A 25,994-nucleotide genomic window follows, 5' to 3' on the forward strand; every position below is an offset into this window, starting at 1 on the left:
AAGTATTGCCAATGGGCCGCCAATCGCACGGGATGGTACCGCAGATCTTTTGCCTGAAATAGAAAATAATACCCATAGTTTAATATTGTGCAGCCATTGTTCAACTGAAAATAGCCAATTGTCTGTGTTTCCTTGTTGTCACTATCCAGTAAGATAACAAAGTTAATTACATATTCTGGTCTCCCTTTAAGATCAATAGACCTTCTATTGCACAAAATTTGCCTTGTACATGATGAAATTTGAGTGCAATATTTTGTGCCCCACACGCCCAGGTCCTTTTCCTTTGTCTTCATTTTTTTTTTTTTTTTTTTGTCTTGCTTTGGAAAAAAATACGAACTTTCTCATTCGCTTTACTTTGTTGCTCCGACGACTTTTTTATTTTCTTGGATGTTGTTTTTATTTTGCATTCATTTTCCTTCAATTAAACCTGAAACGGATTAGGTAGGGTCTAATTAGGCTACAGACAACAATGGGAAATTCTACCATCAACATCCATTTATGCTATGATCACAAAACAAGTAATACCGCCAATCCTTCCAAAGAAGTATGTTGGAATTGATGCATGAATTATTTTTATTTTCACCTTTTACCTTTATATTGCCTGTTTAATTACAGCAGACCCTTCTAGTACATATGAAATGTAACAGTAAAGTTTGATTATTATCCCTGAATTCCTTTTTTTCAGTATTTCTTTTGAAGAAAACACAGAACCCCCTTCATTCCTTCTTTTTTTTTGGAATTAATTATTGATTAAGATAATTCGAATATAAATAGAGATCAATTTTCCAACTTTTAAGGTATTTTTTAGTCTTGTTGTTTAAATCACTTCAGTACACTAAAGACTAATCCATTCGTTATGAAGTTTTTGTCAATTGCTGCTATTGCAGGTGTTATTTCTGCTGCTACCGCTCAAGTTTTGCCTGCTATCACCGATCTTCCTCAAGAAGATGCTTATTTGGTTAAAAGAGGCTGGAATAAGCATAAAGATAATGACCAAGAAACTACTTACTGGGTCACTGAGTATGCTCCTTCTACAACTATGGTTACTGTTACCAAGTGTTCTAAAGGTAAATGTTCCAATCATGCTACTCCTACTGGTGTTACTAAAACTACAACTGTTCACTCTGGTGTTACTACTGCTTATACTACTTACTGTCCATTGACCACTTCTCACGAAGTCATCAAATCCACCTGTTCTAAGACCCTTGTTGTTCATTCTACTAAATCAAAACCATGGTACTGGCACTGGCCAAAACCAACTGACTGTGATAAATCCACTTCAACTTACAAGCCAACCGGTGGTATCACAAAAACTAGTGTTGACATCCATCCAACTCCGACCCTTTCGACCACCTGTAGCACTAGCAAGTATACAAAGTTCTTCTGTGTTTACACCAAGACTAAATGTTCCATATTTACTTGTTCAGGTACTTCATCATCTTTGCTCTCTACCAGTGAATCAACTACAAGCAGTTATCTTCCAACTACAACCCAACCACCAGTTACTACTACATCCACTCAAGCTACTTGTGTCCCAACTAAAGTAACTTCCTGTACTACTAAATCCAAGAAAATATTGTTCTTGGTCTATAAGACTACATCATGTGGTGTTTATACCAAGTGTGGCAGCATGTCCACTTTACTTTCTACTTCAGTTGAAAGCACCACTAGTACTGAACCAACCACCCAAGCTACTCCAACTGTCTCAACTACTTGTTCAACTAGCAAATATACTTCCAAACATTGTGTCTACACCAAGACTAAATGTTCTGTTTTCACTTGTTCCGGTACTTCATCATCCTTGCTCACTACCAGTGAATCAACTGAAAGTAGTACTCTCCCAGAAACTTCCTCTGAAGTAACTACTGAACCAACCACTGAAGTTACCACTGAAGTTACCACTGAAGCTACCACTGAAGCTACTACTGAACCAACCACTGAACCAACCACTGAAGCTACCACTGAACCAACCACTGAAGCTACTACTGAGCCAACCACTGAAGCTACTACTGAGCCAACCACTGAAGTTACCACTGAACCAACCACTGAAGCTACTCCAACTGTCTCAACCACTTGTACCGTCAGTAAGTATACTTCCAAACACTGCGTCTACAAGACTACTGTCTGTTCTGTTTTCACTTGTTCAGGTACTTCATCATCATTGCTCACTACCAGTGAAACCCTTGAAAGTAGTACTCTCCCAGAAACTTCCTCTGAAGCTACCACTGAACCAACCACTGAAGCTACCACTGAACCAACCACTGAAGCTACTACTGAAGCTACCACTGAAGCTACTACTGAACCAACCACTGAACCAACCACTGAACCAACCACTGAACCAACCACTGAAGCTACTCCAACTGTCTCAACCACTTGTACCGTCAGTAAGTATACTTCCAAACACTGCGTCTACAAGACTACTGTCTGTTCTGTTTTCACTTGTTCAGGTACTTCATCATCATTGCTCACTACCAGTGAAACCCTTGAAAGTAGTACTCTCCCAGAAACTTCCTCTGAAGCTACCACTGAACCAACCACTGAAGTTACCACTGAAGCTACCACTGAAGCTACTACTGAACCAACCACTGAACCAACCACTGAACCAACTACTGAAGATATTTCTATCCCAGAACAAACTTCTTGTTATACCACTGTTCCAACTACCGCCAGTGATGAAACTATTATCACTTCTTACACTACAGAAACTGCTTATACTACTTCTATTGTCACAGTTACTTCATGTCACCATGATGCTTGTGAGACTAAAACTACCAAAACTGGTGTTGTTGTTATTACTGTAACCACCACTGATGTTGAAACAGTTTACACCACTTACTGTCCATTGACTACCACTTATGCTGTTTTCCGTGTTGCTAAAATTGATATGAAAAAGAGAGGTGAAATGGAATCTGTCACTGCTGATAACACCAGCTCATGGCCAGCATCTACTTTAGTTCCATCTGTTTGGCTCTCAAATGCTACTGATAATGTCAGTACTTTTTCAGCTGCAGGTAACCCAGTTATCCCAAGCATTAGTGCTGTTGCCGGTATCATTACCGGTTTGTTACTTTTGCTTTAGATGATTTATTTCTCTTAGCTTAAATTAAATCATTATTTTATTCTTTTCGTTTTCTTATACCCATTTTTTTAGGAAATTTTACTTTTTTACTTTTTTTTTTTCGGTTATAGATTTATATAATTATATGAATTTATAAAATATTTTATCATATTTTAAATACTTTTTTGGCTAATTCACCTAGAATTTCAATTCTACTTCTCTTACAAGTATTTAACAATTTAAAATTATCGAAATGTCGGAAAGATGGAGATCCATGTGAGTAGTTTAGGAGTAACACCAACTATTTTCTTGACTAAGCAATGAAAAACAGCAAATTAAAAATCAAATAGCCAATCTTTCAAAAGATTCACAAGATATGTAAAAAAAATATCTTTTAACATGGTCCATAATCGGATGATTGTGGATGTAATTTTTAGATATTTCTAGAAACCAATTTATTATTATTCTTATCTCTTAATTTTTCTTTTTAAGAAAACTCTTGTTGAATTTCAATTGTAATAACAGATACCTCCATATTTCAAACCCCAGTCTTCCAAATTCTCAAATTGCCGCATGGTATTGTACATGTACCTTGTTTTTCCATATTATTTTATTCTGATTAAGTAAAAATTCGAATATTTTTTTTTATTGGAATATAAAGTAATCGTTTCTACCCGTTTGTAGCCATTGCATGATGATGCATCCAATTATTTGTGTATGTCATCTCTCAAAGTTAATTCACTTTATTGAAACAGGCTCATTGAATACTTTACACAATTACACTTTATACAACTTTAATACTAGGTTTAGTTATGAATCAACTACGTAACATATACATATGTATAAAACAAAAGATTGATGTGGAACTCATCTCTTGGTTAGATGAATGTCGTGGTTATATACTTTTGGCGCATTATGCGTGTCTTGACCAATATTTGTTTATTTATTTGCTTGTGTTTTCTGGGGTACATTTTCGTGCAGCTATTGGTGTAAGAATACAAAAATAATATTCGACTTTGATATTCGATATTTCTCTATTGGAAGTGGTCTTTGCTAGAATTGAAGAATTCTATCAAATTAAATTTTGTGTTTGCTTTGTGTGTACTAGTCAATGTGGGCCAATATTTTGTACAGCGTTTTTTGGTGGATTTATCTATAATTTCATCCACATAGATGCTAGCATAATTTGATAATATTATCCTTTGTTTTGAACCCTAATAGTATTCAAATTATTGAATAATGCCCATAATAATATTTTTAGATCCAATTAAATTGCCAAAAAAATATCCATTACCAAATAGACCGTTAATACTAGAGCTTCTATTGACAAAGATACATAAAGATTGGACTATAAATAGATGTGAATAATTCCTTCTAATCTGAGAATTATCTTTCTTTTAATTTTATAACTCCAAAATTAGAGATTCCTTCACCAATCATGAAATTTTCCTCAATTCTTCTTGCTGCTACATTAGTTTCGTTTGTTTCAGCACAAACAATAAAACTTGATGCCGATGCTAACCAAAAAGGAGTTGACCTTCTCATGAAAAGAACTCACAACTATGGATCTGACTCTGATTCCGATTCTGATTCCGATTCCGATTCCGATTCTGATTCTGACGATGATGATTACAAAACAACTACCAAGAAATCTACATCCAAGAAGTGTACCAAAACCACAAAGTCTTCTACCACCAAATCAACCACGTCCAAGAAATGTACCAAAACAACTAAAATTATTCCTAGTATCACTCCAACTTGTTCATTTTCAACTTCTTGTACTACTTCTAAGGTTACCAAATTATGGATTTTTGTATTTAAGAAAACTTCTTGTACTGTCCTGGAAGTTTGTCCAAGTACCACTGCCGTTTTCACTACAGTGGAAACTACATCCGTATCCGCTATCGAAACCACCGAACCAGAGGAATCTACTACTACTGAGATTAGTTCAACAGAAACATTTCCAGAACAAATTTCTAGTGAATCAATCACTCAGGAAATTTCAACAGAAGAGAGTTCAACAGAAGAGAGTTCAACAGAAGAGAGTTCAACAGAAGAGAGTTCAACAGAAGATGAAGAGACATCTAGTGAAGAAGAGCCACCAATACCCACTTGGATTTTATTCCATGCGGGACCAAATCAGTACAAGAAAAGAGAATTAAACAACAAACAAGAAAACCTTAAAAATAGTACTGCTACTTTTTCCTCTATTTCGGAATCTAATGGTACAGAAAGTCTGACTTCAGCTGAAGGTGTGGGTAAATCGATAATTCCTAGTATTGGTTCTTTTGTTGGTGTTTTTACCGCTTTGTTCTTGTTGCTTTGATCTTGAATTAGGATTCTCGACCTAATGGTATTTTAGACTTCTTGTTCCTTGTGTAATTTTACAACTATTGAAAACTAGTTGTTTCTATAAACCGTGTATAAGACTCTGTTTTAATATTAAATTGAATTTTGTTTGAAATATTCGTGTACCTATTGTAGCTGCTTCTCTTTTGTGCAACGTTCGTTGTCCCACGAATTGCTGAACCAAATCAAAATGAAAGTGAAAAAGAAAAAGAAAAAAAAAAGATTGAACTCACAGATAAATTTCACTTTCTAATAGCTAGTTTCATCTCCACTGCAAACACTTACGTTATGAGAGTTGTTATTCAGAAGGTTAAAAATGCGTCTGTTACTGTTGACGAAAAGGTAATTTCTTCGTATGTATTCGAGAATGAGGTCCAATTTGCTCGAAATTCCCCCCCAAACATCGATACTAACATTAAATTCATCAATTAAAGAATTGGTAAAGGATTAATGATTCTTGTGGGAATTTCTACTACTGATACAGAAGAAGACATTAGTAGACTCTCCAAGAAACTTATTAGTTTACGTGTATTTGAAGACATGACACAGTCTGCCAACACAACAACCAAATTTACTGGAAAACCATGGGCAAAATCTATAATTGATATCCAGGGAGAAATATTATCAGTTAGTCAATTCACATTATATGGGACTATTAAAAAAGGTACAAAACCAGATTTTCATCGAGCTGCAAAGGGACATCACGCCATTGAATTATACCAGGAATTGTTGAATCAATTAAAAGCCGGTTTAGGTGAAGACAAGGTCAAAGATGGTGAATTCGGGGCCATGATGGATGTTGCTTTGGTTAATGATGGTCCGGTTACCATTGTTTGGGATACACAGGATAACACCTTATAAGTATTGATAATAAAAATTAATAGACAATAGAATTTTTTTTTTTGATTAGACCATCTATCAGTATATTCCTGTAAAGTCATTATTTTGAAACAATATTATAATCAACTTCCATCTTCTTGCTGCAGTGACCATAAACCATAGTCCAAAAAACACTAATGACCCAATGAAAACCCCAATAAAAATGGTTGATATTAATATTCGAATTATACTGTAAATAACATCTAGTCCAGCTAGAAGTATAGATAACCCAATTATGGCATAATTTATCATTGAAGCATTCGAATAGTTGTTTATTATCGACGTCGTAGTCACATTAAAGTACTCGTTGAATGCACCAGTAAAAGGTGGATTGAAAGCATCAGGATTGAATATTATTAGTATTGGAGGTCGGTGAAATATATTTGTTAGTATATCGTCTTTAATGTTACGACATATCAATGCCATCAAATCAAGCCAGTTAGATAAATACATCTTGGTCTTCTATAACCGGATGACCCTGTGGTGGGAGACTTCAACAAAAAAGTGTGATTAGTCGTATGACTTGGCTTTTTTGACCACGCCTGCCGTGCGAGACGTTTTGGATGAGAATCTTTTTTTTTTTTTTGATTCTTCTTCTTCTTCTTCGTCTACTGGTGATAATTTGATTGTTTATATTTGGGGAGATCATTTTCCACAATTGAATTAATGGTAAAACAAGGACAAGGCACATATCCGGTTAAGAAGACTGAATTCCCACCTCCTCCAGCTAACATAGGCCGTATAGGATCGTTGAAGAGGTATCCAGATTGTGATTATGCGAAATCATTACTATACGAAGCAGCGCGTTTGGTGGCACCGATAATACATGAATATAAGTTTAAAGTATCCAATTTATATGAAATGTTTCCTAAAAATGCTAATCTACTAGGATTGAATGTTAATTATGGGCAAAAGATAATGATTAGACTACGACCACATCACAATGATAGATCATTTCTTCCTATGAATGAAATTGTGGGTACTTTTTTACATGAACTAACACATAATAAGTTTGGACCACACGATAAGAAGTTCTATGATTTTTTGGATAAGTTGAAAGAGAGATATGAAGATATACATTATAGAGGTGCATCAGTTAATTATTACAGTGAACAGAATAAACTAGGTCGAGGTGGATTGCCTTCAAGCAGTTTGATATCAGTCAGGGAGAAAAGAATCAAGGAGTTGAGTAAGCCAAAATTCAAGACAGAATCAAAGGTATTGGGACTGGACACACGTGTTTCAAAACAAAATACACGCCCAGTAGATATGAGGAAAGCTATGCTTGAAGCAGCAGAACGTCGATTACGAGATTCCAAATGGTGTCACAGCGAAAATGCTCAAGAAGAACAACTACCTAGTGATGATGAGTTTGATATTGAAATAGTGGAAAGAGATGCTTTTAAAAAGGGTAGTAGAGAAGAGACGAAATCAGAGGAGAAGCCTAGGCACTCGATGAATGTTCAAGCCAAATCCCAATCTAAACAAATAGAAATTATTGATTTGACATCCGATTCAGAAGAAACTGAAAGTAATGTACCCGAGATAATAGTTATAGATTAGTTAATATACACAATAATAGTAACGGTTCATTGATATTTTCAAACCCTGTTGATCGTGTTTTGTGTGTAGTAGTGAATCAAGACAAAAGACGTGGGAAGAAAAAAAAAATAATTCAAACTGCTCACAGAAGAAAACGAAAACCGAAACATATAACGATAACTGCGTTTTCACTATTGTTACATTGAAAGATCTCAAACAATCAACTATGATGTCTATGAAATGTATATCCACATTCCTAGCATTTTGTTTGTTGTCCACTACGGTCAATGCATTTTTGAACAATAATTTGTCAATTCAATTGGATGCGCCATGGCAGAAAATCGACTTTCTTCCGAGTTTGATTGAAACCGTGGCATCTTATAATTCATCATTATATTACACAACCATTGAAACGATTTTCGGACTAGATGATTCAGACAATGATTTTGATGAGGATAGTTCCGATAAGAATATATATGAACAGATTTGCAAAAATCTTGATAAATACACTAAAAGTTTTGTTGATTTTGATTTAATTAACAAGAAACATGGTGCAAGAGTAGTATCCCATTATGATCATTACCAGCAGGTTCTTTCTCGAATGGGAGACAGATTGCAAAAAGAATGTGAATATGATTCATTTGGAAATGAGGTGAAGAAGAAGAACGGTCAACTTCAAACTTGGTTACTCTATAATGATAAGATTTATTGTTCTGCTAATGATTTGTTTGCCTTGCGTACTGATACAAGTAAAGAGAAAACATTATTGTTTGACAGAGTATTTGGAGACAATGAAGAGGCACCTTTGTTGGTATTATATGGGAATCCAGTCGAAGAACTGACAAAGGAGTTTTTCAAAGTGTTATACCCAGACGCAATGGCGGGGAAAATCAGGTTTGTTTGGAGATATATTCCAACATTCCGTAAAAGACAAGATACTCTTCCAGGATACGGCGTATCTTTGAATATGAAGAATTATGATTATGGAAATGGAGAGAAAACATCAAATTTTGATTTAAACAAAGATTTACACAAGATAAATGATTCAGGTATCCTTATACCAGTTCCAGAGAAAAATCGTGATGAATTGGGTATAAAGTTTACTTCATTTATATTATCAAATAGATACAAGATTCACAAGTATGAGTTATTGTCTACATTGTTGAATGATTTCCCAAAGTTTATACCATACATTGCAAAATTGTCCAAACTGTTTAATTACGAGAAAGTCAAGACAAAAGTTACAGCGAATCAAGACATAGGAATGTCTGATGAATCTTATGGTATTTACATCAATGGTTCACCAATCCATGGACTTGAGTTGGATATCTACAAATTGGGTAACAAAATTCGGGAAGAATTGGAAACTATTCAGAATTTAGTAAAGCTTGGGTTTGATAGTATCCAAGCTAAATTATTGCTCACAAAATTTGCCTTACTTTCAGCAGTTAAGCAAACCCAATTTCGTAATGGAAACACATTAATGGGAAATAACGAAAATAGATTTAAAGTTTACCAGAGTGAATTTGAAAAGGGCAATCCTGGTAAAGGAGGTGTTTTATTTTTTAACAATATCGAGGTTGATGTTACTTTCAGTGAATACACTACTAATCGTGAGGAGGCTTATTTGGGAGTTAGTTCTTATAAATTGAAACCAAACCAGATCCCACCATTGAAAGAAAATATCCATGATTTGATCTTTGCTTTGAATCTTGCCAATAAGAGTCAACTTCGTGTGTTTTTTACAATTGCAAAGGTCATTTTGGATTCTGGTATTCCACAACAAATTGGATTGATCCCTGTTATTGGTGATGATCCATTGGATAAAGAAATTGCCAGAAAGTTTTATTACATTGCTGAAAATTCAAACACCCCAGAAGCTCTAGCATTGTTGTACAAATATTTTGATTCTGCAAATTCAGATGAAGCTGCTGCTATATTAAATCAAGTTAAAGTAAGTAAAAATTTTGACGTGGATTATAACTATGTTTTAGATAAGTTTTCAATTACAGAAGCATCGGTTATATTCAATGGTGTTATTTATGACTTGAGATCCCCAAATTGGCAAATTGCAATGAGTAAACAGATTTCTCAAGATGTTTCACTCATTAAATCATTTTTAAGACAAGGACCTGTGGAAGGGAAATTGAAAGATAAGCTTTATTCAAATGCCAAAGAAAAACGTAACTTGAGGGTAATTCCTCTAGAGCCTAGTGAAATCATCTACAAATCAGTCGATACTGAGTTGTTAAATGAATCTATTGCTTTCAAGAAAATTGATAAGGAAGATGGAGTTTCAGGAACATTCTGGTTAGTTTCTGATTTCACAAAAGTCGAAATGTTCAATCAATTGATTGATTTATTGAGCTTCCTTAAGAAGAAACCGATTCAAGTACGGGTAGTTAATACTGGAGACAGTAAAGTTTTTAAAAGTTTACATAAAAATTACAAGCTAACCACTTTGACAAACTCCCAAATTGAAGAGATCATTGAAGTTTTAGAGGATGCTGAACTTTCAAAGTATGATAATCCTGAAGTTAAACGATTGCTCGAGAGGAAACACTTGCCGCTGCATCATTCATTTATGCTATTCAATTCTAGGTACTTCAGATTAGATATCCCTCTAGAACCCACTGAATTAGAAGAACTTTTGGAATATGAATTCACCCAAAGATTAAATTTATTTAACGATATTTTGTATGCATATCCTGATGAATTTGAGTCTAAAAAATTGAATGAATTTAATCTGTTAGTTTCTGGATTAGATAGTATGGACTGGTTTGATTTAGTCAGTTCCATAGTTACAAAGTCATTTCATGTTGATGAAAAGATGTTTATTTCTGATGTGAATAGATTTGATTTCAGTTCCTTAGATTTATCAAACTCCATAGATGTTAGTGTTAACAAAGAGGAAAATCCGATTGATATATTGGTCATTATGAATCCAATGGAAGAATATTCCCAAAAATTGTTGAGTATAGTTAACAGTATCAAGACATTCCCGTTTGTGAATATCAGAATATTGCTTCAACCAAAAGTGGTGTCCAACGAAGAAATTAGAGTTCACAGATTTTACCGTGGTGTGTACCCTTCTTCAGATATTCAATTCGATGAAAACACTGGGATCGTGGTTGAAAATAATATTGCTGAGTTCCACAATCTTCCAGTTGATACACGATTGTCAACAGAATTAGATGTGCCTACTAAATGGATCGTCGTAAGTAAACTGAGTTCGACAGATTTAGATAATGTTGCTTTCAATAAAGTAGTCAAATCGGTCAATGGAAAATTCTTGTTGAAACATATTTTGATCGAAGGATTTGCAAGAGATATACATACAGGTAGAACTCCTGATGGTTTATCATTCAAATTGGTGCATAATAATATTACTACAGATACTCAAGTTATGAGTTCGTTGGATTATTTTCAACTCAAAGCCATTCCTGGTATTAGTTTATTGTCAAGCAATCCAGAGTATAATTTGTTATCAGCCTCTGAAAATAAGTACGATTTCAACCATGATTCGTTAGACGAAGTTGAGGTACCAGTATTTTCTTTAGATGGGGTGACTTTGTATCCTAGAATTAGCAAAGGAGATGGTATAACGAAGTATTCTAATAGACATGCTGATATAAACATTTTTACGATTGCTGGTGGTAGTTTATATGAAAAATTAGCTAGTATTATGATTGCATCTGTACGCAAAAACAATCCGGAACTGATAATTAAATTTTGGATACTTGAAAATTACATCACTCCTGAGTTTAGACAATTAATGCAATTGATTTCGAAAAAGTATACTGTGCAATATGAATTTATCAATTATAAATGGCCAAAATTCTTGAGAAATCAGAAATCCAAGGAAAGAACCATTTGGGGGTATAAGATTTTGTTCTTGGATGTTCTTTTCCCACAAGATCTTGATAATGTCATTTTCATTGACGCTGATCAAACGTGTCGATCTGATTTAACTGAATTGGTTAATATGGATTTGCAAGGAGCGCCATATGGATTCACGCCAATGTGTGATTCGCGTAAGGAAATGGAAGGTTTCAGATTCTGGAAACAGGGATACTGGTCAGATGTATTGAAAGATGATTTACAATATCATATCAGCGCATTATATGTGGTTGATTTAAAGCAGTTCAGATCAATTAAAGCGGGTGATAGATTAAGGGCACATTATCAGAAATTATCCAGTGATCCTAATTCATTAAGCAATTTAGACCAAGATTTACCAAACAATATGCAGAGACAAATTAAGATATTCAGCTTACCACAAAATTGGTTATGGTGTGAGACATGGTGTTCAGATGAAAGTTTTAGAGATGCCAAAATGATTGATCTTTGCAACAATCCGTTATCCAAGGAAAATAAACTTGATATGGCCAAGAGATTATTACCAGAATGGGTTGAATATGAGAAAGAAATAGACGAATTGGTAAGCAATTTGAAAGAAATACTGCTGAGTGTGGAAGATGATGAAAATGAAGAAATGGAAGACGATAGTATTCTCTTTGAAGACACTGGTTTTGATGAAGAAGAAGAAGAAGAAGAGGAAGATTATCACGATGAGTTATAGATTCGAGTTTTTGTACGATAAATAGATGTAAATTATCATATGCACAATTCACGTGCTATTCCTGAATCGGAGTTTTTATTAGCTGGTGGCACGTGCACTTGTTAGATAATAAAAAAAAAATTTTTTTTTGTTGGGACCACAAAATCTTGAATCGGCCCTATAAGAGCGCTTAAGAGTCATAGTGTAATAATTGAGGATGATAACCTTTAAATTTTTTTTTTTTTTTTTTTCATTTCTTCGTACCAATTGTATACGAAAAAGAAAAAACAAAAGAAAAAGACATTGGATTTTTCATTTCATTTTTAATTCTAGATATTCTTTCTATTTGTTGTTTTTAAATATTTCTCTATTCCTTTTGGTTTTGTTTAAATTAAAATTATCTAGATCCTTAAATTATGAAAATCTCAGAGAAGTTGGATCAAGCTCATAAAGCTGCACATTCTCCACCTGCAACTTTTTCATTTGAATTCTTTGTCCCCAAGACATCCCAAGGGGTTCAAAACTTGTATGATAGAATGGATAGAATGTATGATTTGAATCCTATTTTCATTGATATCACATGGAATGCGGGGGGTAGATCATCAACGTTGACTAATGAAATGGTTTACACTGCTCAATCAACTTTGGGTTTGGAAACATGTATGCATTTAACTTGTACGAATATGAAGGTTGAATTGATCGATGAAGCTTTAGATAAAGCTTATAAATCTGGTTGTCAAAATATTTTAGCCTTACGTGGTGATCCTCCATTGGATGGTTCTGAATCAACTGGGGATTTCAAATATGCCAAGGATTTGATTGCATATATTCATAAAAAATATGAAAACCATTTCAATATTGGTGTTGCTGGTTATCCTGAAGGTCATCCTGAAGAAACAGATGAATTGAAAACTTTAGAATATTTAAAAGAAAAATGTGATGCTGGGGCAAATTTTATCATTACACAAATGTTTTACGATGCTGATAATTTTATTTCTTGGTGTTCAAAATTACGTAAAATTGGTATTGATTTACCAATTATTCCAGGTATCATGCCTATTTCTACTTATTCTGCATTTCTTAGAAGAGCCAAATGGTCAGAAATTGCCATCCCACAACATTTCTTGGATGCTTTAGATCCAATCAAAGATGATGATTATTTGGTCAGAGAAAAAGGTACTGAATTAGTTAGTGAAATGTGTCAAAAATTATTGGAATCTGGTTATATCAATCATTTGCATTTCTATACCATGAATTTGGAAAAAGCTACAGTTATGATTTTGGAAAAATTGAATCTTATAGAAGCAGTTAAATCCAATGAAATTGTTGGTGTTACTGAATTGCCATGGAGAAAATCATTAAATCCTGAAAGATCCAAAGAATCAATCCGTCCAATTTTCTGGCAAAATAGAAAATATTCTTATGTTACAAGAACTGCCACCTGGGATGAGTTTCCAAACGGTAGATGGGGTGATTCCAGATCTCCTGCTTTTGGTGACATTGATTTGTGTGCTAGTGAATTATTGAGACAATCTCCAAAGAGAGCACAAGAATTATGGGGATTACCTCAAACTATTAGTGATATTACTGGGCTTGTTATTAGTTATTTGAAAGGTCAATTAAATTCATTGCCATGGTTTGATGGTGCCATTGGTGAAGATACTAATATTATCTTGGATCATTTGATAGAATTGAATGAAAATTCACTCATTACATTGAACTCTCAACCATCTTTGAATTCGGTTAGATCATCGGATAAAGTCTTTGGTTGGGGTCCAAAGAATGGTTATGTTTATCAAAAACAATATTTGGAGTTCTTTTGTCATAAAGATGTCGTTGCCAGATTATTAGACCATATTGATCAATATAATAAAAATCAAGGTGATTCAACTTCTGCTGTCATTTCATACTATGCTGTTAACAAAAATGGTAACTTGATTTCTAATTGTCAAGATGATGACATTAATGCCGTAACTTGGGGTGTCTTCCCAGGTGAAGAAATTTTACAACCTACAATTGTTGAAAAAACATCATTTTTGGCTTGGAAGGATGAAGTTTATACTTTATTCTCTGAGTGGCTGAAAATTTCTGGTATGTTTGATGCTGAAAAGGATAAGATCCAGCACTTTAATGAATTGATGAGTCAAATTACTGAAAACTTTGTTTTGTGTAATTTGGTTAATAATGATTTCCTTCAAGGAAATGATGTTTTGTTTGATTTGATTAAACAAGTAGTACATAGTTAAAAAAGAAAACCAATACCTACAATAAAAACAAAAGCATCTGGGTTTAAAAGTATTGCATTTAATTCTAGAAAATAAATAGTATTTATTCATTTACTTTAAATTACCTTTCTATTATGAGGCTTTACGAGTCATTTCAATAATTTATGGGGGATTGAGCCAAGAAAAAAAAAAGATTATCCCCTTCACAAAACGTTAAAACACGTGTGTAGTTGCACGTGGCTGCGCAATTTTTTATAGATCAATAATTTAAGCAAACAAGTAAGAATGAAATATTATTAGTGGTTGTGAAAGTTCCTTTTGCTTCTGATACTCTTCAACCCAGAACTTAACAAATCCAATTTCTTCAACGGTTTCAATATCTACTTTTTTGCAACTATTTGATACATCTTTATGTTCAATAATTTGGTGAATATCATGAAGAAGTCGATGGTTGTTTTCAGTATTATCAGGAACAAAATCATCAAGCAAACCAGGAATATGAAGATAAGTATAGTCAGCTTTGAGGGTGAAATAGTATCGTAATTGGTAAAAAAATGTGATTACTCTAATATCAGTATTGTTGTGAATTAAGATAGATAAAATCTTATCATACAATTGTGGAATAAATAAATCATCATCTGAAGAACTCATAATACCACTAATATAACATTCAATTGCTGATTTCAAGTGTGATTTCATTGTAGAGCTCCCCTTGAATAGCGAATTGAATTTATTAGATTTTGACTTTGAATTGGCGTTGGATTTAGATGTCATTCGATATAGTTTTTCATGAACGGTTGCCAAAATTTGCTGTCTTAAAGATCCACCATATTCTGATTTTTGCAAATTCAAAAGAATAAGTTCCAAATTTTTCTTGGTCAAATTAGATTCATTGGCTTGACAGTAAAATTTTAGTAAATTCAATTGCGAATAAGTTTCTTCTTCTTTAACATTATTTAATAGTGTACTAAATTGTTTCACGGCATCTCCATATTGACATCTCAACATGCACATGAATGCTTTAATAATTGCTGTTTTTGTGAGAAAACTAATCTGGACTTCATTAACTTTACCAATTGTATCACTACTGCTGTGGCTTTCTTTTCTTTTGGAAAACAAAGAAACACTTCTAGTTTTTGTTGTGCTACTCAAAACCTTCTTTGAATCCAACAGTACATATTCGATGTATTGATTTAGAACCGGTTCAATTTTCCTAATACTAGAATAAGCAATTTCTGGACCACATGCAAGAATAGCTTCCAATAAATACTTTAATGGGTCTACTTTTGGTGTTTTCTTTTCTTTACACCATGCTTCTAAAAGTTTCTCAGCAGTGGTAATTTTGGTGACAATAAATTGACATTTCCCAGTGAATGTATCCATATCATGATATCTTTTTAGTCTATTAAGTTCCAAGATTTGATCTTCAAATGACTTGCATTTAATAGGACTAGATTGAAATCTCAGTTAGTATTTTATTTAGTCACATATCGATGCAAAAGTTGATATATTGCGTAACATACTCTTTTTTCCAGTGCCAAATCTAATTTGTTTAACAATTTTCTTTCCAATTCTACAAGACTAGTAATATCCATTTCAAATTCTTGTTGAGATTCTGAATTCATTCTAATTATATCAAAAATTTCTGCTAAACATCCATGAACACTTTTCTTATCATTTAATTCCAGATTCATATTGGCCAATATTGAAAGATATTTAATTCTTGTGTCATGCTTTCCAGATAATCTAATTGCAAGACACAATTCTCTATATCCACCTTCAATTCTACCAACTCTAATCATGGTACATCCAATGATCAAATGAAAAATTGATGGTAATGATGGAAGTGTGAATAATTTGGGAAGTAAAAAAAGTACATTGTTATAATTATGTTGTTTAAACATGCTGCAAACGTCAGCATATATAGCTTTAAGTGCATCATTTTCATCCACTGAAAGCATTAAATCATTCTCCAAAACGTTAGGAATTGATATCAATGATACCATATCCAGAACATCATTGATTTCTTCAGAACTCATCATATTCCTAATTAATCAACTTGGTTGTAAAATAAAAAAAAAAGTACATAAAAAACAAAAGAACAAAAAAAAAAAAAAATCTGTTCTTGAATTCATTACTCTACTAATGTATACATGTTCTAGTTTATATACTACTTTTTAATTCCTTTCTTTTTACGATGTTTGCTTTCACGATTACCTTTAGGAACCCTGGCAACCCAGTAAAGGATAATGGCCAAAACTATATTTATCATAATAAATGCCACAAAAATCCCATAATTACGGTATCTTTCACTAAATATAGCATTTACGGACTCCAAAAAGGTGTTCGTTTCATTCATCGGACAATACAAGCATTCGTCACCTTTAGTAGTAGTATAGCCACCAGCCATGGCAACAAACGCATCCATAAACTCATTACAAGTTTGTCCTGTTGGTGGATTAATCTGTACGTATTCACGATCAGCACATACAACATTTGTATTAGCCAATGCTGTGGAAAGTATTGCCTGAACCAAATAAGTAAACGGGTTGCATCTGTACATAAAAATCCAAAACCCTGGCATTTGTTGAGGTGTTGCCAACACCCCACAAAATATTAAACACAATGAAAACAACAAGTTGGCCAAGTTGGCTGCAGAGTCTGCCAACTCGGTGAAAGAATTAGCAAAATGACCCAAAGTAGTGATATATACATAAAAGGATATTTGTAGCAACCACATGAATGCACCACGCGAATGCACTGAGTTTGTTGGTTCTGCATTACGATATAAGCCAATTGGATAATACCAGCAGAAAAACCCAATGGTTCCTAAAACAATCTGAAATGGAACTTCGGAAGTGATCTGACTTGAAATAAATGTAAACCAACTAAAAGTACGAGATGGTGCCTCTCTTACTTCAAATAAGTCCCTATTCTTCACAAATGCTGGTAGCATTTGCTGTAATAATGAGTTAAGAACAATAAATGACATAAAAATCGAAAACATCTGATTGTTTAATGTTTGAATTGAATTTCCAGTATTGAAAAATGAAAACCCATTAAACAAAGCTGCAGTAATAACAAGGAATGACTTTCCATAAATATAACCTGGGGTTCTCCAATCTTGAACAATTGTTCTCCAGGTAACTAACAAGTATTGCTTCCAAATTGGAGCCGCATATGTCAATTTTGATTCTGGATCCTCGTCTCTTGGTAATTTAACAAATTCAGTTTCCATACGGGTGAGTTCATTTTGAACAGCTCTATATTCATCAGAATTTCTCCAAACCTCAAAATAGTTTTGCTTAGCATGAGAACCTGGGGCAGCACCAACAACTTCCAACATCCATTCTGCTGGATTGGCTTCTTTTGGACATGGATCAGCTCCGTGTTTTTCAAAGTAGTCAATCATAGTCTGACAGTTTCTACCCAAGTCACCAAAGTAAACTGTCTCCCCACCCTTTTGCAAAAACAACAATCTATCGAACTCAGCCATAATAAGTGCAGAAGGTTGATGGATGGTACACAAGATAGCTTGACCATGATCAGCTAACTTTCTCATCAACTTACAAATAGACCAGGCAGTTTGGGAGTCTAAACCAGAAGTTGGTTCATCCAAGAATAGTAACAACTTAGGCTTGGCAACTAATTCAACACCAATGGTTAATCTCTTTCTTTGTTCAACATTCAATCCTTCACCAGCAACACCAACCAATGCATCGGCATATGAATTCATATCTAATAAATCAATGATATACTGAACATACTCATCCTTTTCCTTCTTTGAATTTTTACGTGATTGTCTCAAGTATGCAGAAAACTGTAATGCTTCTCTAACTGTGGTTGTGGGCAAGTGAATATCTTGTTGTTGCACATAACCAATTGATCTTGGAAATGAAGAATCTAGTGTATGTCCATTAACCATTCTTGCACCATCAGTAATAACACCAACAGAAAGTCGACCAGATAAACAATTCAACAAAGTTGTTTTGCCTGCACCAGTTGCACCCATCAATGCGGTAATCTGGCCTGGCTCGACCCATCCATCAACATGATCCAAGATTGTTCTATCCTCCTTCTTGATTTTAATTTTGTAAGTCAAATCCTTCCAGAAGAAAATTTCCCTTTCTTTCGAAAGATCTATTGCTTTTACAACTCCACTCTCTTCAAAAAGGTCATCGTGACTAAATTTTTCTTCTAAACCACCACCTTCAACATCATCATGGTTTCTATTTCTCTTGTGTTTTTTCATATCTCCTTTAAGGAACAAAACTATTTCTCCCTTTTGCATAGCTCCTCGATTGATTTCAGTTAGGCCAATATAAATTGCCAAAAAGAAAATAATAAAGCCGATCACAATACCGACATTTCTCCACTTGTGGGCATTGTAATATTGGTACGCATATTTCAAGTAATTAGTTCCACTAACATATGGATCACCTGGTATTGATCCCACGGCGGTACAAACCTGATTCTCGCGACTTATATCTTGGTAGAATGGTCCTGATGGTACATAAGTTGAACAAAGAAATCGACGACCATGAAACTCGTTGACCATAATGGATTCAAAGACATACCCCACAGGGTTTATATAACTGATCCACTTTGCCCATCCTAACATGTCTGGTTTTGGAACAACAAATCCAGTATAAATAACCATTGCCAATAATAAGATGGTCGATGGTGTCATTGCACCTTCCAATGAAGTCGTCACAGCACCGACAGATCTAAAGAAATGGGACATGACTAATGTGGCAAAAATGTTCACTAACCAATAAAAGAAAAACCTTCCAGGCTCCCTTCTCAAATTAACCATAAAATAGAAAACAAAATTAAATGAAATTGAAGATATTAGTTTAACCGGGAGTTCACTTATAATACTGGCTAATGCATCGGCAGATGGTCTATAAAGGGCAAATTTTCTATGTTTCTCAACCACAGGTCTGGCTTCATATAAAGTCATCACTTCCAACATGGAAGAAAACGCATTGAAAAGAACTGCATAGAACAAAGCGACACCACGATAGTAAAAAGAAGACGTATCCGCAGGGAGATTATAGAAAACTGACGACAATATCAACCCCATAATCAACTGACCAAATGCAGAAATGAGTGCAATTGATGGATCCCCCTTCATGCGAACAAAATTTCTGGCCACAAGAAACCTAACTTGCATGAAAAATGAGACAGTATAAGGAGAATTGGGGCGAATATGCTTTGATTGTCTTGCAACATGTGAGTTATGATAGTTCTGTTTGGTATTCAATTTTTCACATTCAATCAAATAGTTGTCGATGTCTTGAATCAAGGCAGCATGCTCTGGTGATTGCTTCCAATACGCTTCAAATTCTTTGGGAGTTCTTGGGACTTTATTTTCATACCCTGGTAATGGTTCTCTTTCTGCTGGATTGGTTAACGAAGTTAAAAAGTCTGCCGTGGTTTGTCTTTGGGGACATTTATACCCCATCTTGGTAAAAAACTCTTTGGCTTTATCGGCTTTCCCAAAGAAAATCTGGTAACCTTCATACAACACAACAACATTGTCAAACAAATTATAAGCATCTTGGGAACATTGGTAGATGGCAATAACTGGAGTACAGCTAAGAATCCTTGCTGATGTTTTCAATGCTCTAACAAACTCCAATGCCGTTGCTGAATCTAAACCTCTAGTTGAATTATCCCAACATTGAATCTTGGCTCCACTTAATGAAACTTCAGCAATGGAAACTCTTTTCCTCTCACCTCCAGAAACTCCACGTACGAGGTCATTACCAACTTTTGTGTTCCTTGTGTGGGATATACCATATGTAGCCATATACGCATCAGCCATTAGTTTTGCATACGTCTCCCTGTCAATCCCAACCCCTCTGTTTTGTGGTGTTCTTAATCGAGCAGCAAATTCTAAAGTATGGCCAACAGTCATGTGTGGGATGTGGACTTCGGTTTCCGCAGAGTATATAACATCTCCACGGTAATGATGTTCAATGTCCTTTTGTGTCATGCCATCATAGGTAATAATTGACTCATTTGCTACGTGAAACCCGTATGTCTGGGCAGCGATGGTTTTCAATAGAGTTGAACAACCGGCACCAGGTCTACCTAAAACAACAGTTACTTCCCCTGGTCTCATTATTCCATCCATTGTTTTCAAAATATCAAAATATCTTGACTTGTCTTCTTTCCATAAATGTCTTAAACCTTTTCCTGCCAATTTCCAGAGTGCATTGGTAACCGTTGGTTGATAATCAACATCATTAGCAACACCATAAACACGCAAATCTCGGTAAGCGACACCTAATTTTGAATGTTGCCAGTATTCTGGATCAGAATCGTATAACTTTCGTAAGTTCTTGATCCAAAGTTTTGAATCGAAATCATCCGAGTCAGGGTTCAATTCTGGTGGTAGATTATCAATATCACAAGGGTTTATACCTGGTACTTGACTCATATGTGATACACAATACCCCAAACTATGATTTGAATTATCATTGGTTATTGACTTGGCTAAGTTTTTAATTTCATCTTTGTTGAAACCTTGATATTCTTTATTTGACAGGTCTGAAGTAGATGAAGTTGTCTGTTCTTCCATGGGATATTAAATTTTATTTTTGTGTTTACAGTTGAAATTAAAATTACCCTTAGTTGACTATAAGAAGATAATTAATCCATGAAAGTAATTATAGATAATTAAATACCAAATAATTATTCCAAATAAAACGAAAAGAAACACAGTTGCTGTTGCTGTTGCTGTTGATGTTATTTGTTTGTTTATTTATTTATTTATTATTGACTCATTAGATAAACGGAAATTTGATCGACATTCATCATTAACGCCGTGTTAAATATAATTTATTATTATTTAATGTATTGCTTTTGTATAGGTTTCTTTTTTGGGCAATGGATTACGGATTTTATCCACGCATTTTCAACGAGGAAAATACTAACTGGGGGTTAGAGGCAATCTGGCGCGGCTGTAATTTTCTTATTTCCATCTATTAATAGTCGAGCGGGGGAATATTAATGCCGTTTATCGCCGTGTATAATTAGACCCATTGGTGAACAACTTGATAAATAAATAATGGATGAGGAGGTCTATCGCTGATTTTAATCTCAAGTTGTGAGATCGTAATCACCACCAATTAGAAATAAGAATATATGACATTTTGACCCAGGTGTCAAATTAAAAGATTAACATTTAGCGAGCTTAACTTAAATTTTAGTGCAGCAAAAGAAGTAATTGTTTACGGGAGAATGCAGCGAACCTGGTACCTGATATTAATCTTCTCCGACTACCGGCTTTCTATTTAGTTTGATTGGAAAACTATTATATTATGTTTACTGTTGTCCTCTTGGATCACCGACGACAAATATGAACTTGGTGCAAATTTTAAACAAGATCATCAAATGGAAACTTTAATTGATTTTATTCATAGTTACTCCAATATTAACTGCTCTACGATAGAATAAGTGATTTCTTTTTCTTGTTATCAATTGAAACAGTGTTTACCAACAACATTATAATGTTTTTTTTTCTTGTTTGTTCTGTTCAACGTATTGTAGTACAGTTTTCGTACATTTTTCGTTCAAATTCTCAACCAAATTTGATTAATAGTTGAAAAAATCACCACAGAAGATATAATTGCAAATAATTCTGTCATACTTCAGTTAGTCTTATATTATCAACATAGTATATGCGTTCATTTTTAATAATATCGGGATATTACTACAAAACAAGAGATAAATGTAATGACTATCTTCTGTACTTTCGTGCTTTAGGCTCATGTTCCTTTTCATACACAATTGGGGCTGCACAATTGATTAATCTTTCTCACAAGCGAGTTTTTTTTTTCACTTTATGTGGATGGAACACTCTCCATTTTCCCAGACTTTATGACTCTTCATCATAATGCCCTTGGTATTACTCGCTACTCAAACTCCATGATCTTGACTAGGGAAAAAAAATGTCTGTATCATGTCGCGTCAGACATTTTATTGGTAAGACATTTTGCGAAAAAATTGATTGGTTGAATTAACAGTAGAGCAAAAAAATCCTTTTCTAACAAGAACGAGAGAAAGTAACGAATGAAAAAAAGAATAAAAATAACCAGTAACAAAGAAAACGAACCAATTATCATTGTATCTAACTCCCCCCAACTTTAACTAACATATCTATTCATTATTCAACAATGTCAGGAGGACCAGTTCCAGTTTGGAAGAAATACACAACTAGACCACAAGGTATCTGGGAAAAAATAAGACAATTGTTAGTCTTGGTACCAAATAGATCATCTGGTAATCCAGTTGTTTCATTATTTAGACAAATCCCACCAGGTGAAAGAATCCAAGAAGCAAAAGAATACAAAGATCCAGTAACTATACCAGCTGGTGATATTAAAGGAAATCCATATTTTAAAAGAGACTATAGAAGAAACTATCCACAAGTTCATACTTTTAACCAAACTAAAATTTCTGGTTTATTGAATTTGGGATCCGCTGCAAGCCCAAGAATTTCCATTGGTGATAAAGGTAATAAAGAATTAGAAGTTTTCACAAATGGTAATGATGTTAGTTTATCAACTACTTTAAAATCAGTTCCAGCCAATGTAGTAAAAGGTGAAATTTTGGGTAAATCTGGTGAACCTATAGTTGCCCCATCTTTGAATAAATTTAAATGGGAAATTTTATCAGAACCTGTCTCAGGTATGTACACTAGTGATTACCCATGTCGTATTTTCACAGACAAGAAAGTCACCGTTGTTGGTCAACAAGCTGCATCTCAATAGTTGTTTATTTATAGTATAATCTAACAAGTACGTTACAATTAAGAATATATACTTGGTCTAAAACTAAATTGTGGGAAAACTGAAGGTAATCCATATAAACCAAACCAGCAACACATATACTCAATTACATGATTGCATTTCTTATTTTGAGAAGCATCCCGTAAATGCTCATCAATGGTATGCTGAGTTTCACATGGATGTATTTGCAACCAAGGCTGTTCTAGTAAATGATGATTCTCTAATTCAACACTAGTATTTGTAGAAATAGTCAACACAGTCTGTGATTCAACACCGGCAATGAACTTTCCATTCTCATACAATCGACAGTTTATTACAGGTACTTGATAATAATCATGATATGAAATTGTAAAATTTAAACGCACGGTATTCAAATCAAAACTGATGAATGAATATATTTTTTCAAAAGGTAGATGTTTTATATAATAGTTTCTTATCAACAATTCCGTTGCCGAGTTCAACAATTGTAAGTTTTCTAAAACCAATTCGACAAACTCTTCTATATTGTCGTTAAACTCTTGATTGGTAATCATCATTGAAACTTGTCTTTGTAAAGAGTTACCTGGTTCTTCTTCTTCTTTTTTTTCCCCCAAGGAAATAGTTCTATACGACAACCAAATAATTATCATTCACGCTTGAACTACATAAGTAGATAATTCCTAACAATACATAATATATATACTATCAATTCCCAATCACCAGCCTCGTCTGGAAAAAGTCTTCATTACTGAAATAAAGCAAACTATTTAAATAATAATAATAATAATAATATTAACAACAAAAAAGAGAAATAACAAAACTCCAAAAAAAACTAAAATCAAAAGTGGGAAATAACCCACATTAATATAAAAAGCAACAACCAAAAAAGATTGCATGATTGTTTACTTATTCATTAGAAGTCAGATACAATAAATTAAGATTCTACCAAACAACATAATGAAATAAGATACAACCATTGATAAATAATGATAATACCAAACACCATAATCTCGGAATTACTGTAGATAAAATAAACACCTTTATTCCACTTTCAACTTATCAATCTCAACCTGACAATTGATATTACTTTTCCTTTGATTTATCATCTTCATTTGATGGTGTACTTTCATTTAGTAATCCGGATTTTCCATTCAAAAGTACTTGAGCATTGGTTGCACTTATTGAGTTTCTCACGGACATTTCCTTCATTCTTTCGGCATTTGGATGTTTCATGGACATGGCACCAGGAACACCACTTTTAAAACCAGTTTGTTTTTGCATAGCATAATCACCACTATCGAAATATTTCTTATCTTGGAATTTTGAAGTCAAGATTTGTTGAGTGGTTGGCAATTTACCATACATTTTATAGATTCTCAATTCCTGTGGGGATAATTTTGATAAATCCAAGTGTTGAACATTTCTTGGTTCACTTAATGGATCTTCTTCACTATATGATGACATTATGATTTGATATGATGGATAATTTGCAAGATGTTAAATTTGAGTATTTATTGAATTTATTAATAAAATAATTGAATGAATATGGACTATTGAAATATTTGGAAAAAAAAAAAAAATCCAAAATCTTAGGAGAAAGAAAAACGTTGCTCAATTTCTTTGTCATATTGTCTTGTCTTGTCTCCTCTCCTCTCTTCTCTCTCTCTTCTGTCACTCAATCCCAATCCCAATCTCGTTCTTTTCTCGGTCACCTTCTCCGTCCACCTCTGCCCGCCTGCATGCCCTCCTCCTTACATCTTTTTTTTTCTCTCTCTCTCTTGTGGTTGCTACAATTTAAATGACTACAATTTGCAATCTGACACGACCCATGTAATTATTTAAAGGAAAAAACTATGAACTAAGTATGGCACCACATTCCAACTTAAGAAAATGGTTATGTCCACCAAGTAGACAATAAAATCATATAACTCTAATGGAATTGGAAGATACTTGTTTGGTAGTTTGTTAATGTATAATTGAAACTCCAATTCATCATTGCTATTCAAATATTTAGTTTCATCATAGGTATATGCATGGAATTGATAATTTATAATCAAGTATAATTCAAGATTATCCTCCAATTCTTCACTTATTTCGTTTGAATGAAAATAACCATGACTTATTTGAAAATCATAAGGTGTAGTTGCTGGCCAACACAATTTAATGTTTAATAAATCTTCATTAGAAATTAATGCGTTGCCATAGTTATTGATTCGAACCAATAATGTCGATGGTAGCTGAGATACAGTATCATAATTAAGTTTAACTATATTAGAAATGTCTATATTATCAATTGTTTGAATGGGGTAATCTAAAATAAGTCTATGGGTATCATTGAGATAATGTACATGGCGAGTGAATTTATCATTGGTAGCAATTACGGTTGGATGGGACACTATATCATAGTATTGGGGTATCTTGAATAAATATGTTTCTGTATTACCTAGGCATAATGAAATCAACCAGAATAATATTAGCCAAAACATAGTAATCACTAGTGAATGATGTGATGGAATATAAAATGAAAAATTGAAAAAAAAAAAACCTTTCTATCCTCATCTTCTATTATTTTTTTTTCCGTGTACACTATTTCTCGTCTA

The 25,994-nt window shown here is 33.8% G+C and overlaps 15 protein-coding genes across 15 annotated transcripts; 8 read left to right on the forward strand and 7 right to left on the reverse strand. All coding sequences in view use genetic code 12, as the record gives it.

Moving 5' to 3' along the window:
• Positions 1 to 856: 856 nt before the first annotated feature.
• Positions 857 to 3,079, forward strand: CTRG_02566 (uncharacterized protein; the record flags this gene model as incomplete). The annotated part of the gene is made up of 1 exon (XM_002548223.1): positions 857 to 3,079. One exon carries the CDS (start codon positions 857 to 859, stop codon positions 3,077 to 3,079), a length of 2,223 nt encoding a protein of 740 aa, XP_002548269.1.
• Positions 3,080 to 4,496: 1,417 nt separating this feature from the next.
• Positions 4,497 to 5,384, forward strand: CTRG_02567 (uncharacterized protein; the record flags this gene model as incomplete). Its single annotated transcript, XM_002548224.1, has 1 exon — positions 4,497 to 5,384. One exon carries the CDS (start codon positions 4,497 to 4,499, stop codon positions 5,382 to 5,384), a length of 888 nt encoding a protein of 295 aa, XP_002548270.1.
• CTRG_02568 (uncharacterized protein) lies at positions 4,621 to 5,220 on the forward strand (the record flags this gene model as incomplete). The annotated part of the gene is made up of 1 exon (XM_002548225.1): positions 4,621 to 5,220. The coding sequence occupies one exon, from the start codon at positions 4,621 to 4,623 to the stop codon at positions 5,218 to 5,220; it is 600 nt and encodes a 199-aa protein (XP_002548271.1).
• Positions 5,385 to 5,857: 473 nt separating the features above from the next.
• Positions 5,858 to 6,268, forward strand: CTRG_02569 (uncharacterized protein; the record flags this gene model as incomplete). The annotated part of the gene is made up of 1 exon (XM_002548226.1): positions 5,858 to 6,268. The coding sequence occupies one exon, from the start codon at positions 5,858 to 5,860 to the stop codon at positions 6,266 to 6,268; it is 411 nt and encodes a 136-aa protein (XP_002548272.1).
• Positions 6,269 to 6,325: 57 nt separating this feature from the next.
• On the reverse strand, positions 6,326 to 6,739 carry CTRG_02570 (uncharacterized protein; the record flags this gene model as incomplete). The annotated part of the gene is made up of 1 exon (XM_002548227.1): positions 6,326 to 6,739. One exon carries the CDS (start codon positions 6,737 to 6,739, stop codon positions 6,326 to 6,328), a length of 414 nt encoding a protein of 137 aa, XP_002548273.1.
• Positions 6,740 to 6,952: 213 nt separating this feature from the next.
• Positions 6,953 to 7,849, forward strand: CTRG_02571 (metalloendopeptidase; the record flags this gene model as incomplete). Its single annotated transcript, XM_002548228.1, has 1 exon — positions 6,953 to 7,849. The coding sequence occupies one exon, from the start codon at positions 6,953 to 6,955 to the stop codon at positions 7,847 to 7,849; it is 897 nt and encodes a 298-aa protein (XP_002548274.1).
• Positions 7,850 to 8,054: 205 nt separating this feature from the next.
• On the forward strand, positions 8,055 to 12,410 carry KRE5 (Kre5p; the record flags this gene model as incomplete). The annotated part of the gene is made up of 1 exon (XM_002548229.1): positions 8,055 to 12,410. The coding sequence occupies one exon, from the start codon at positions 8,055 to 8,057 to the stop codon at positions 12,408 to 12,410; it is 4,356 nt and encodes a 1,451-aa protein (XP_002548275.1).
• A 395-nt stretch (positions 12,411 to 12,805) lies between these two features.
• Positions 12,806 to 14,635, forward strand: MET13 (methylenetetrahydrofolate reductase (NAD(P)H); the record flags this gene model as incomplete). The annotated part of the gene is made up of 1 exon (XM_002548230.1): positions 12,806 to 14,635. The coding sequence occupies one exon, from the start codon at positions 12,806 to 12,808 to the stop codon at positions 14,633 to 14,635; it is 1,830 nt and encodes a 609-aa protein (XP_002548276.1).
• A 246-nt stretch (positions 14,636 to 14,881) lies between these two features.
• On the reverse strand, positions 14,882 to 15,997 carry PRM9 (Prm9p; the record flags this gene model as incomplete). The annotated part of the gene is made up of 1 exon (XM_002548231.1): positions 14,882 to 15,997. One exon carries the CDS (start codon positions 15,995 to 15,997, stop codon positions 14,882 to 14,884), a length of 1,116 nt encoding a protein of 371 aa, XP_002548277.1.
• Positions 15,998 to 16,089: 92 nt separating this feature from the next.
• CTRG_02575 (uncharacterized protein) lies at positions 16,090 to 16,656 on the reverse strand (the record flags this gene model as incomplete). Its single annotated transcript, XM_002548232.1, has 1 exon — positions 16,090 to 16,656. The coding sequence occupies one exon, from the start codon at positions 16,654 to 16,656 to the stop codon at positions 16,090 to 16,092; it is 567 nt and encodes a 188-aa protein (XP_002548278.1).
• A 128-nt stretch (positions 16,657 to 16,784) lies between these two features.
• On the reverse strand, positions 16,785 to 21,203 carry CTRG_02576 (pleiotropic drug resistance family ABC transporter; the record flags this gene model as incomplete). The annotated part of the gene is made up of 1 exon (XM_002548233.1): positions 16,785 to 21,203. The coding sequence occupies one exon, from the start codon at positions 21,201 to 21,203 to the stop codon at positions 16,785 to 16,787; it is 4,419 nt and encodes a 1,472-aa protein (XP_002548279.1).
• Positions 21,204 to 22,800: 1,597 nt separating this feature from the next.
• NUO2 (Nuo2p) lies at positions 22,801 to 23,397 on the forward strand (the record flags this gene model as incomplete). The annotated part of the gene is made up of 1 exon (XM_002548234.1): positions 22,801 to 23,397. The coding sequence occupies one exon, from the start codon at positions 22,801 to 22,803 to the stop codon at positions 23,395 to 23,397; it is 597 nt and encodes a 198-aa protein (XP_002548280.1).
• A 38-nt stretch (positions 23,398 to 23,435) lies between these two features.
• On the reverse strand, positions 23,436 to 24,044 carry CTRG_02578 (uncharacterized protein; the record flags this gene model as incomplete). Its single annotated transcript, XM_002548235.1, has 1 exon — positions 23,436 to 24,044. One exon carries the CDS (start codon positions 24,042 to 24,044, stop codon positions 23,436 to 23,438), a length of 609 nt encoding a protein of 202 aa, XP_002548281.1.
• A 433-nt stretch (positions 24,045 to 24,477) lies between these two features.
• On the reverse strand, positions 24,478 to 24,858 carry CTRG_02579 (phosphatase regulator; the record flags this gene model as incomplete). The annotated part of the gene is made up of 1 exon (XM_002548236.1): positions 24,478 to 24,858. One exon carries the CDS (start codon positions 24,856 to 24,858, stop codon positions 24,478 to 24,480), a length of 381 nt encoding a protein of 126 aa, XP_002548282.1.
• A 374-nt stretch (positions 24,859 to 25,232) lies between these two features.
• Positions 25,233 to 25,880, reverse strand: CTRG_02580 (uncharacterized protein; the record flags this gene model as incomplete). The annotated part of the gene is made up of 1 exon (XM_002548237.1): positions 25,233 to 25,880. One exon carries the CDS (start codon positions 25,878 to 25,880, stop codon positions 25,233 to 25,235), a length of 648 nt encoding a protein of 215 aa, XP_002548283.1.
• Between the last annotated feature and the right edge of the window lie 114 nt (positions 25,881 to 25,994).

The sequence above is a fragment of the Candida tropicalis genome, assembly GCF_000006335.3.
Source record: "Candida tropicalis MYA-3404 genomic scaffold supercont3.3, whole genome shotgun sequence".
Taxonomy (NCBI): domain Eukaryota; kingdom Fungi; phylum Ascomycota; class Pichiomycetes; order Serinales; family Debaryomycetaceae; genus Candida; species Candida tropicalis.